Below are 13,151 nucleotides of genomic sequence, written 5' to 3' on the forward strand. Positions count from 1 at the left end.
CTCACAACAGCTCACATATTTATGAACTTAACTGAACTTTATGAACTTAACTCGCTCAAGTTAACTGAGGTAAATGCTGTACAATGGTATCGCTCTTTACAACGTCGGACACATAACAGTAATTAATATGATTAGCCTTTAGCTTGACTGTTATCAAGTCAAGTTGCTAATGTTACACAAAACATGTTCCTGTTCACCATCTCAGAGTCAGACAGTTGCCTTCCAACAATCCTTAGAAACAACTCAGAATGTCAGTGGAGAAAGACATATAGTTCATCATAACATGGTAACATCATATACATAATTCACCCGCTATAATGCTAAATGTACCCAACAGAAAAATATACCGGGAATTCATCGGTTCTCTTTAGACTCCCCTGCTTCAGAGAATGTAAATTATACTAAAGCCGTCCGGCAACCTTGATGTAATTAGTTACAAGAGACTGTCTTTAGTTCACTGCAGTTTTAAAGAAGAAAAATACTCGCAAATGGTGTTGACTTATGAATTTGCACATGTTTTATATAGCATGTTAAAAACACAACATTTAAAAACTTGATTTTTGATTAACAGATGATGCAGAAATTCAAAAATTCTGCTTTTGAACATTTAAGTGTTTTAGACGATGCAGACATCCTAAAATTCAGTTTTTGAACATTCCAATGTTCAAGATGTTGCAGACATTCTAAAATTCTCACTTTTTGAATGTTCTTGATGTTTCTGGCATTCTAAAATTCAAACGTTGTAGATGTTCCTGAGAAATGCAGACATTCAAAAATTCTCTTTTTTGAATATTCAAAATGTTATAGATGTTGCAGACATCTTACAAATTTATTTTTTTTTTTTTCAACATTTGAAATGTTAGATGTTGAAGACATTCTAAAATTCTGCTTTTGAACATTTAAACAATCAAAATCTTGCCCCATTCAGTACATGAAACCATCTTTCAGGTTCTGTAATTGTGTGTAAAAAGTGTAATCTGAGCTCTAGGTTTGCCGGGACATTTCACCATGACACAGAATATGTAAAGGTCAGAGCAGACATGCTCTCAATTTTCAAATGATCTTTCAAGAGTTCTAACATTGGAAGTTGATGGTTGGAAAAAGTGAACCCCATTAGCAGATGCGGCCATGACTTGAATATCTGACTCAGTGTTGGGATGATACCTTCGCAACCTGTCACTGCAAAGATGCTGCTTTCTGCATGTGAAGTGTTATAACATGTTACCATGGTGATGGTGTTTGTCATCTGCTTAAAATGCTTGCAGCAGAGTTTGTGTTACCACTGTTTTTTTCCTGTTGCAGTGAGATCATATATCTCTTCACTACACACACACAATCCGAGATGAATGCCTCTTTTCTTTTTGTAACTAAAGGTCATATTCACAATGTTATACTTTTGTCCTGGAAAATATCCTTGTACATACTTTGAAAAACTGTTGTCAGAAATGATAGTTTTTTCCCCTTTAAAGGGACATAAGCCTTGCAAATTTAAGATAAAGCAGGGTAACGGTGAATGACTAATCTAATTATTTTTAATTATCCATTCTCTTTTTTTCCTTTAAGGCAGTTTTTGACCATGGCGACTACGGGGGAGGAGTCAAGTCCCAGTGTCACCACCCCTTCTCTTCCCACAGGCTCCGCCTCCAGTCCACAGAGTGAAGCCGTAGCCAATGAGCTGCAAGAACTGTCTCTTCAGCCCATTCCCAACTTGCTTCCTATTCACGAGAGAAAGAATGGTGAGTTTATTATAATGCCAAAACAATTACATCTAAATACTAAATCTAAAAACACAGAAACTTGAATAATAGAGTGGTGCAGGTATGACGTCAGAACTCGAAAGTCTAACTCGCCACTGGTTCCTTCTAGATTTTCTTCCAGGAACACACTCGTCACAATATTCCTCATTTAAATAATTTCCACCCAAGGCATACTCAAAAAAGGGACTAGGCCTTGAGTTGCATTAATGGTGTATTGAAAGTTGCGGTTATGGTAAGGGGCGTGGCATTTCCGAAATGTGTTCGAAGCGGGGGACCAATCAAAACACACTGGTCCAGCTGACCAATCAGAACACATTGCACTTTTCAGAGGGAGGGGCTTCACACAGACCGGAACTAAACAGAGCGTTACTGAGAGACTGAGAAGAGAAGTGCTGAAACAATGTAAAATATGAGAAATTTTTTTGAACAGTTTAGACTCTAGCATGACCTATTCTAGAAGACCCTGAAAACAAAAAGGCATTTTGTAAAAGGGCATAATATGGCCTCTTTAAAACAATTTAGTTTTTTGTAATGTAAAAAATGTAATCATATCATATAGAAATTTTGCACCTAATGTATAATTACAACCTATGCAATGCCACTGAAAACATTTACACTTTTAAGAGAAAGAATAGCTCATCTTAAAATAACCTGTGAAAAGGCACCATCTCACAATTCCTGGACAGATTTTGTCCCTCATATTTTTGTCTGGGTGTCTTAATGAGAAGAATATTTCACATTAATGGCAGTGTCACTGTCACCACATCTAGCTATGGAGGAAAAAAAACCGAAAGGCACCCTAGATAAATGTTTGATGGTACATTTTCCACCACAAATATTAAAGTGGTAAGGTTCGATTCATTTTAGACTGTTTTATTTCGCAGGACTTTTGTAAATCTAGCAGCCAAATAGCAAGGAATTTTATTCTCATTTGCACTTATCGGATGCTAATTTTGGATTCTCTGTGCAATCACAGATTTATTTTTTTATGTAGTTTGAGTCACAAAAAATAAATAATTATGGTAACACTTAACAATATGGTTCCATTTGTTAACATTAGTTAACTACTATAACAAAAGCTAACAATGGGGGGAAAAAAACTTCTAAAGTATTTATTAATATCAGTTTTCAACATTTGCTGATACAGTATGTGTTAATATTATTTAATGGACCCGAGCTGACAAACTAGCAATGAACAGTTGTATTTTTATTAACTAATGTTAACAAAGATGATCAAATACTGTAGCAATGTATTTGCCACTGTTAGTTAAAGGGATAGTTGACCAAAAATTAAAAACATTTCTGTCATAATTTTCTCTCCCTCATGTTGTTCCAAACCTGTAAGACGTTCGTTCATCTTCAAAACACAAATGAAGGTATTTTGAATGAAATCTGAGCAATTTCTGAAAATCTCAAACCAGCTGCGTAACACAAAAATGAGTGAGTTCATCTGAATAAAAGCCTAAATTAAATCTGTTTGTCATATAAAGCGATCGTGTCTCTTCAGAAAATGTGGACTAAACCGCTCAATTCATATGGATTTGTTTTATGATCTCTTTATGAACCTTTTGAACATGTTGTGTAGCTGTCAACAGAGGCACAGAAAGCTCTCAGATTTCATAAAAAAAAAAAAGATTGTGTGTTCATTTGTGTTCTGAAGATGAACAAAAGTCTTATGGGTTTGGAACGACATGAGGGAGAGTAATTAATAAAATAATATTCTTTTTTCGTTAACTAAGGGAACCTTATTGTAAATTGTTACCATAAACAGGAAAAAAAAAGAAAGTGCTTCTACTGGCGTGCACAAGTGCATAATAACACAATGTTATGATCTGATATTATAAGCCTAATGTTATTATTAGCATACATGCACATGGCCGAAATGTGACATGCTCACACGCGGCTAGGCTGATTAACCGTGTTCTGCCTCATAGCAATGACCTGTTTAGCATGTGGTGACCGGCCTTTGGCTAATAATGGTTTCTAGGTTTATTTTGCATTGCTTATTTTTGTAAACACCCACACTTGCCTCCCACAATCTCTGTATGTTCAGGGTGAAAATTTGGTTGGAGGAACTGTGTTATCTTTGAGGTGTTGCTACTGCCATCCAGTGGATCCTATCAGCACTTTGCTATACTTTTTTTTTTTTTTTTTATCCTGGAAAAGTATTGGTCAGCCTGAAATCACTTGCACTACAGGGGTTGAACAATGATACTGAGACAATGGCCAATAACGTGTTGGAGGTTTCACACCTATATAAGCACGGCCTGGTGGCCAATCTGCACCGATTTTATACATCAGTATTAGAAGAGTGAAGGTTGAATTAGCAGAGCAATAAAATATTGCAATACACACAACATTATGGGAGACATATCAGAGTTCAAAAAAGGACAAATTCTTACTGGCTCATCTGTGACCAAGACAGCAAGTCTTTGTGGTGAATCAAGAGCTATGGTATCCAGGGTAATGTCGGCATATCTCCACATAGAACGAACTACATCCAACAGGAGTAACTGTTGATGCAAGAGGAAGCTGTCTGAAAGTATTGTCCAGTACTAACCCAGATTGTATCCAAAAGATGTAAAAGCTGCCCAACTCACTGCAGAATAAATGTGCACCTCGACTCTCCTGTTTCCACCAAAACTGTTTGTCAGGAGCTTCACAGAGTCAATATTAATGGTCGGGCTGCTATAGCCAAACCTTTGGTCACTCGTGCCAGTGGCAAACGTTGGTTTCATTGGTGCCAACAGGGCAAATCTTAGACTTGGGCTGTGGACAATGTGAAACATGTATTGTTCAACTTCACTGTCTTTCCCACAATCGTGGGAGTTACGGCGTGGAGAAGCCTCACAGAAGCTTAACACCCGGACTGTTGCTGCCCAGAGTGAAGCACGGGGTGGATCAGGGTCAGTGATGGTTTGGGCTGCGATATCATGGCATTCCCTACTGTGCTTGATGGACGCATCACTGCCAAGGACTGCCGAAACATTCTGGAGGACCGCGTGCACCTAATGCTAATACAAGTGCCGTGTATCAGTATGATAATGCACCAAGAATACACACAGCAAGACTTGTGACAGAATGGTTTGATGAACATGAAAGTGAAGTTGAACATCTTCCTTGACCTGCACAGTCACCAGATCTAAATATTTTCCTACATCAGCATCACATAGTGACCTGGCCACTGTCTGGAAGGCTCAAAATCTTTCTGGCCACTGTGAAGGAATTGTATGTGTCATTCCCAAGATGAACTGATGCTGTATTAGCTGCAAAATGAGTCCCTTCACCATACTAATAAATTATTGTCGACCAGGTGTTTCAGTTTCATTGTCCAACCGTATATATACAGTCTGGCAAGTAAGTATTAATTTAGCAGATGCTTTTAACCAACCCTGACTGACCTGATTTAAGTGCCTAATGGATCAGCCCTAGCGAGAAGGGTCTGGCTGCAGACATGCACTCTACTCTGTCTGCACTTGCACTCTCTGCACAGGAACTGGAAATAAGTTGCATGATGTTGTAACAGATTTTGGCACTTTGATTTTTAACATTTGTTTCTTATAATAAATATTTTGAAACAAATATAATAGTTTCAGCAATGAAACTCACATTGATGTGTGTTTCAGACATGAAATACAGTCAACCCAAAATTAATATTTGGAGGCTTTTATATTTTGTTATCTTATCCGAAGTCATTTATTTTACAAGTGTAACTTTCAGCAGGTGTCTGAATAATTTATTTGCAGCGACTGTATGTATATTTGGCCACATTGCAGGGTTGCCGCTGCGGTATCAGATACTGTCATACCAGATCATGTTTTGGATGTGAGAGACTGTTATTTTATTATTATTTATATACTATTATAGTATTTATTAATATTTGTAGCTAGCTGTTATTTTTGTATTTTCTGTTTTATTTAAATATAGTGTTTTTTGTCATTTGTATTATTTATTTATTTATTTATTTTTTAATAATAGAATTATTTTTTTATTTCTTTTTTAAAATACTTAGTACTTCTATGTAATCTTATTTAGGTTAGATGCCAAGGCAACATTTCTAATTTTCAATGTTAAGTTTTTAATTTTATTTAATTTGATCATTTTTAATATTATTTGAATACTATTAAATATTCTTAATAGTTTTTGTTTTACTTAAAATCGGCATGAAACGGAAGTCTGCGATAGTCTTTTCTTCCCTATTGTGACGTATATCCGAGTGAAGCGGCTTCTCAAATAAGAAAAAAAGTATGGCGACCCGCCTTCACGTCAACAAACACGTCATCAGAGAAGTGAAGAGACGTCACTGCAAGAGGGAGAGGAAGTTGTTTTGATGAAATATTACAAGGACACGTTAATAAAATAAAAAAATATATAAATCATTTCTAATACATATTGTAGTATTCAACAAATAAAGAATTGTCAATTTTGATTTCATGGTGACTTTAACATTAACAACATTGATGAGAGACTCCGTTTGTCACTCAGGATGTAGGAGACAGGACTGTGTTTGCATATGCACGCATTTTATTCTTCAAATGCGCAGTTTGAGAATTTTTCAGTTTCATTACTTGTACCCTTGAGCCCATCACATTTATCCATAAAGCACAAGCATCTTTCTCGATTCGTCGCCTCCGAGGATATTTTACACCCTCACACTTCAGCGTGTAAAATCACATGCGGTTTAGGAAAGAGTCTGGGCCATATTTGCTAAAAATGGCTCCTAAAACACCTGCCAAACAGAGCGATTTTACACCTTAACAGTGAGGTGTGGCTGTCAGACAGACTTTAGATGCATTTCCAAAAATTCTGCAGTCTTAAATAGCTGCAACAGACAATTATGTTCTCTCTACAGCTGCCTGAAAGTCTGCACATTTTTAGGAAGTCATAATTCTCAGATTTTCATTTCAGCCATGTATTCATACTAAGAAATGAACGTACATATCTGTGTCATTTTGTCGAGAGAGATAAGTCATTGAGTGCAGAGTGGGTTGCCTTAAAAAAAACACACACTACTCAGCACAAATGTGTGTGTGTGTGTGTTTGGAACGAATGACTTGAGGAACAGCTGCGGTAGTGCTGTCACACACAAACACACACACACACACACACACACACACCTTTCCCTGCGGATAACTTCAGTCTCCATGCTGCTACTGCAACAGCAGGAGCTCTGGATCATTGATGTGGCTGTTTCTTCTCATCAGAAATCTCTCTTCTTTACATTTTTTTATTTCTAACTTTTCCATCATCTTCTACTCTCTTTTTCCCTCATCTGGATTCCTGTGAGCAGAGCAGCAGCTTGGGTGTTCTACGTGAATGACTGAAACAGATGAAATATGAAAGACACAAATGCTGAATGAAGTTTTTGAGTCAATTGGAACGTCTCTTTGAGGGAAAAGCAGTGAATCACTTCTTTTTGCCGCAGAAAGATTAATTTACCTTTTGAAAACATGACCACCATGCTGGACACCAGCTCTTGGCTCCACGCTGGCCCCGCCCCTTTTGGATCTGCTCCAATCAGCCGTGTCATGAGGAAAAGAGCTGTCCGATTGGACCGTGAGCGGCGTGCTTGCCTGAGTCTGAGAGAAGGTGTGGAGTCGTGTTGCATGTATGCATTCAGACCGACAAACACACTTAAAGCCTTTAGCAAGTGTCTGAACAAGGCCCTAACTCTATTCAACTTTGCCGCATAGATCAACCTTATACTACAGACATGAACTGTGGGGTGCTATTATGGTTTTAAGCAAATTTCTCATAAATATTGATAAATATAGATGCAAAAGCCTCTAAGTGCCATCTGAAATTTTCTTCTAGAATGATCATTTTTATCAAGCTATATTTAAGTTCAGTAATTTCACTTAAATGGCAATGAAAATGACCTATTATTAGTCATTTAAGTGAAATTACTGAACTTAAATATACGAGCTTGATGAAAATGATCATTCTAGAAGAAAATTTCAGATGGCACTTAGAGGCCTTTGCATCTGAACTCTTCATAAAGCATGTTGTAAAACTATATACGTACGCCACCAGTTAAAAATCGTGCTTAATAGGATAAATTTCTTTTTAATGGTCAGTTTTCTCTTTTAGGTCAGATACCATCATAATAGAGCAACAGTTTGAACAGAATATTGCTAAGAAAGTTAGTATATCTTTGTAGCATGAATAATAACTCACCTTATTTAGTGGCACAGAAGTTTGAAAGTAACTCTATTGCCCTCTGGTGTACTGAGTTTTGTTACTTTAAGACTAATACATGAGCGTATTTTAAGTATGTTGTTCAGCCGGGTCATACTTTGGCCAAGTACTCATGTACTTGAATGTTTCTAGTCTAATACAGTCTACAAACTAGCAACTGTGCAGCTATAGAAAATCTATCAAAACCCAGTATCTTTCTTCTAAACCTGTTTTACATCCATTAATGCTTTTTTTTTTAAGTCTAAAAACAAACACATAATTGACCGGTCGCAAAGACCCGCCCCCTTTAGTTACTCTCACGCCGCTCTCACGCCGCACCATGTTCTCACGCAGTGAAAAATACATTGCGGAGCAAAGAGGACTCTGATTTGACAGTTTAGTCACACAAGTTACTTTTGATATGAAACAAAGTCTTAACCTTCAAATATGGTCATTTTTTTAAAGAAATTTAAACAATAAATACCGTTTTGATGCTCTTTAATGTGTCGTGACAGATCGCTGTAGCGCCTCAGTTTAAGCTGCTCGTGAACCGATCATCTCTTCCTTCTAGTTAATTTATAGCATCAAATAAACATCAGAAGGAATGTCGTTTCAACCGTGGAAAGACGTCAGTACACACCGTTTTTCAAGTTCAAGTCCACAACGTTAATCTACTAACTCTCCTGACTGCTTTGTCGGACAAAAATGGCAGATTATGATTGGTCAGATTGCCTGTCAATCAAACTCCGTGCAAAGGGTGAATTAGGTGTATAACTAGTTTATAAATTGGCTGTGGATTAGCAATCAGATCTAATTAGATCAAATGTGAGCTGTGATATTGTTTTATTGAATATTTTATCAGTGAGATATGTAAACACAGGTGTGATCCACTAAGATGTTTGCACGTGTTTGTGTGGCCCTGCGTGTTGTGCTTGGCATGCCATGGGTGATAAGGGAACCAGAGTGATGACATTTCCCTCGATCCAGGATGAAGAAGCATCAGCTCATGCATGCACACACACACGCACATACACACACACACACACACATATGCTTAACAGCACATTTAGGTGTCCTGCAGGTTGCAATTTGAGACGTGAGACGTAAATTACAATGATATCCCCAATAACTCAGCGGCAGCTCAGCAGCCTGCCACACAGATTGAGTGTCAGGTACAGAATAACTGCCAGGACACAAATAGAAACATATGGAGTACAAGGTATCAAGAAAAATGGAGAGATTCCAAACAACTTCCATAAGTCTTGCATTGTGAGCTTAACTGTGATTATTTGTGGTAAGAATATAGAAACCATAAGTAAAGCAACTCTTTTAGAGGGGTTAGATCAGTTTATATTCTGCCTTTGTTGAATGAATCCTTGAATCTGATTGTTTGGTAGATGTTGCAGGGTATTGATTAATTTTCTTTAACTACATGGCTATAAAGTAGTTTCAGGTATATCAAATAAAATATTATAATCTATGGTCTTTTTTTCTTTTGGAGAGACATTGTGTGGAGGTCACATGCATACGCAAGTGTCTGATTCGCAATCTAGTTGTTTATTTTAGCATTATTTGGTTCAAGAAAAATATGCTGCTTCATTAAATATTAGATGTATATAAATATATTTAAATATTTTAGTTTAATATTTTCATATCATTTAAATGGTAAGCTTCACCATTTAACTGTGTGGCAAATGTATTTATGGCATATAATTACATATAGGCTATAGTACAATATTTTTGCTTTACATCTATATTACTATTTACATAATACCTGTGTAATATTTATATATAAATAATATTTACAAATAAATTATATTTTATATGTGATTTCGCAAGAAGTACTCTCTATTACTGATAAAAGCCTAAAAATATTTTAACTGTTAAACTGTGTTAAATTATAAACAAATGTGCCATTGATTATTTAGAAGCATCGTCAACATGGGATTAGGAGAAATTACAAACCCACAATGGAGCAGAATATTAGCGTGTTGGGCTTGTGTACATTACAGCCTAGTTAGGACCTGCATCCCTTTATTCTCCTCATTTGTTCACACTCTTCAGGTCTCTGATGTTGATTCATTTTTCACTTCAATACGGATGAAGTGTTTCTTTGCTGCAATTTGTGCTGGAACAACTAGGAATACACACACACGTGGGTGTTACGATCATTAACTCGCAGTGTTGAGGTTTAATGTCTGTTAGCACCGTTGTCTTCCTGAAACGTTTGCACACGCCTCCTGTCAGTCATCTCGATTTCACCTCCCGAGCATCTTTAGTGACCTCATGCCAGATCAGAATTCAGAAGCACGTCAGCTGTTGTGTTGACCAAACGCCAGATCACAATTTAGCTGCGCAACAGGTGGGACACTGGCTCTATTCCACAACACAAACAGGTGCTATAGGCGCTTGGTTAATAAATCTAACCGTACTGACAGGTTCTGACCTCAACAACAGCAACCATGTTAAAAAACACGTCTTTAGGCTTTTGTGGTTGTCAAATGAATGTTAAAATGATTTTGTTATACAAACTATGGTATCTAACTGTATGTGTGTGTATGTACTGTATTTTATATACAATTTATTTAAAGGGTTAGTTCACCCAAAAATGTAAATTCTGTCATCAATTACTTGTTCATCTTTGAAACACACATTAAGATATTATTTTAAATAAATCTGAGAGATTTTGGTCACTCCATTGAAAGTCTATTCATCCTAAACTCTGACGCTTCAAAACGTTCATAAAGAGATCATAAAACTAATCCTTATGAATCGAGCAGTTTAATCCAAGTCTTCTGAAGAGACACTATCACTTTACATGATGAACACATTTGATTTAGGCTTTTATTCGCATATAAACACTGATCAGCGAACACTCATAGAGCACTCAAATGTAGTAAACAGAAACTCAACCGTACTTGCTTGACGCGCGAGAATCAACTTCATTAGTTCTCGCGGAAGTTTAATAAAAGCCTAAATTAAATCTGTTCGTCATATAAAGCGATCGTCTCTCTTCAGAAGACTAAACCGCTTGATTCATATAGGTTTATTTTATGATCTCTTCATGAATATTTTAAAGCGTCGGGAGTTTTGGGTGAATAGACTTTCATTGGAGTGACAGATTACATTAGAAATATCTTCATTTGTGTTTCGAAGATGAACGAAAGTGTTAATAACAACATGAAGGTGAGTAATTGATGACAATTTTCGGGTAAACTAACCCTTTAATGGATATTAATAAACAATATTTAATAAAAATGTTGTATCTATCATATACCGGTATTGTTAATATTGCAGACTGGATATTTTCTTTTCTGCATGTATTAGCAGCTCTTACTGTAGTTCCACTAACGTCTAGATTCATGTTCACTTTACACCACCACATGGTTAATGACGACACCAGGGAGCAAATGTGACAAAATGTCAGATGCGAGAACCAAAACCACAGCTAGAGATGGCTCGATTTAGGCTCGTATCATGTTATTAATCTAACACAGAGAGGCCTGTTCCTACCACATGGTGTTTAGTTGCAGATTTGTTACATGAACGACTTGGATATGCATTCTCATATACTGTAAGTTTGAAACCTGCAGGCTTATGATGCCAAAATACTTTTCCGATAAAACCACTGACACATGGCAAACATTTTTTTAATTGCACTTCTGTTGGTGTTTCTTCTAATGAAGGAGAAGATGATTGACTTTTGCACGACATTTGCACGACATACTTTAATGCTTTGGTTAATCCAAAATATGAGCCAATGAGCAAGAACCTTGTGCTGTCTCCTTATTTTACCTCATGTATTGTGGCTTTACTTATAAATCACTTGATTAACCAAATGTATGTTGTTGCTGTATCTTTGAGGTTTCAGTTCAACCCCAGATAACCTGAGAAAATGTTTTCTTGAAGTGTAAATATCCATAACTCTAGCGTCTATATTGTATTATTCATGGTAGAAGTGCCAGGATCATTTTAATACAAGTTTCTAGGTTTAATCGCGATATAGATTCAAACACTCTTCAAGGCAGTTTCATGGAATTGACAGTCTTTCTTCCTGTGGTAAGCCGTGGAAACATCTCGCGCACTTGCTTCTGTTTTTAATTGTATGTAGAAACAGGAAGAGGAAGTATGTTGTAGTCTGTACTCTCTCCTCTATGACTGATAAGCTCTCTGTCGGCTGTCAGGAAGAGCTTGTTCGAGGGGAGGATGAAGGAGACAGATCGAGCTGCTCGCCGGGTATTTGCTCAACTTGTGTGTCTTCTGTCATGATGTGTTTCCTTATGTTTATAGCCTGCTGTCTCCTGAACATGCAAATATTGAGGCGTCGAATCATTTTGTGAAGAGTTTGTAAACTTTTTTTCAGTTGAGATGCGTTTCTGTTTTGAGAGATTCAAATGTGTTAATTGCACACGACCTGCCTGTTAGCATCTTTTTTGCACTCTTTTATGTTTTTTACTGGGGTTTCAGTCAATGAAATGTTTCATTTTTGTGTGTATGTAAGTATAGTTATGTATTTGTGCACTTTTGACGTACAGTTGATGCTGCTTATCTGAATCTAAATGTACAGTTTATCAGTCTTTTCATTGTGTAACAGTGCAACTTCATATCCCAATAATTGATGAAATGAGTTAAGTGAATTAAACAACAGGTTAACAAAGAGGGTTAAAAATACTCAGTTGGATCAGAGTCGTTTTGATCCTTTGATAATTGACTATATGTCTTCATCTTTGACTTTATTTTTTCTTCTAGTGCTCCAACTCAAACTTCAGCAGAGACGGACTCGAGAAGAACTCGTTTGCCAGGGGATCATGCCACGTAAGAACCACTCACACTCTCCTAGTAGTACTAGTTAATAATCCGTTGTTATTTTGCACTTCTGTTAGTGGATCTTTCTGTAGTACATCTCAAATGTTTTGTTCCTTTAAGGTGTTTTTCCTTCTTTTGCACAAGTTTTGTCACACCTGGCACACCTTGCACTTAAATAAATCTGGGCAAAATGTAGTTGCCTTGTGGTTAAACTTAGCAGATATAGCTAGTTTCTCTCATCCTGTCTAAGATGCTGATTTGGTTTGGTAAACATAAGATAGACTAGAGTCAAACTCACTTCCTTTGTGCTGTGGTTTCACAGAGCATGAAACGTCGGCCCATTCATCTCAAAACTACAACTTTTCTGCTTAACTGTCGGGTCATCGCTATTCTGATGGTGCCTACGCACTC

General features: G+C 36.9%; 1 protein-coding gene and 1 long non-coding RNA gene across 12 annotated transcripts in view; one reads left to right on the forward strand and one right to left on the reverse strand.

The window, feature by feature from the left end:
- Positions 1–490: 490 nt before the first annotated feature.
- LOC307170089 lies at positions 491–8,635 on the reverse strand. The gene is made up of 4 exons (XR_013823288.1): positions 8,419–8,635; positions 7,197–7,336; positions 6,875–7,077; positions 491–1,715 (listed from the first exon to the last, which is right to left on the reverse strand). It is a non-coding gene; the product is annotated as an uncharacterized lncRNA (long non-coding RNA).
- mrtfaa (myocardin related transcription factor Aa) overlaps positions 1,514–13,151 on the forward strand; it is a gene marked incomplete at its 5' end in the record, with an annotated part of 37,372 nt that continues 25,734 nt past the window's right edge. For 6 of the 11 annotated variants that reach the window (XM_079891026.1, XM_079891020.1, XM_079891023.1 and 3 more), the window contains 2 exons: positions 1,514–1,736; positions 12,684–12,749. In XM_079891026.1, the coding sequence (XP_079747152.1) occupies positions 1,514–1,736; positions 12,684–12,749 (289 nt within the window). Of the gene's footprint in view, positions 1,737–12,127; positions 12,171–12,683; positions 12,750–13,151 lie in introns of those variants that run through there. The other 5 variants (XM_079891024.1, XM_079891025.1, XM_079891029.1 and 2 more) reach the window with 2 other exon arrangements.

This window comes from Squalius cephalus (assembly GCF_949319135.1).
Source record: "Squalius cephalus genome assembly, chromosome: 1".
In the NCBI taxonomy this organism is placed as follows: Eukaryota; Metazoa; Chordata; class Actinopteri; order Cypriniformes; family Leuciscidae; genus Squalius; species Squalius cephalus.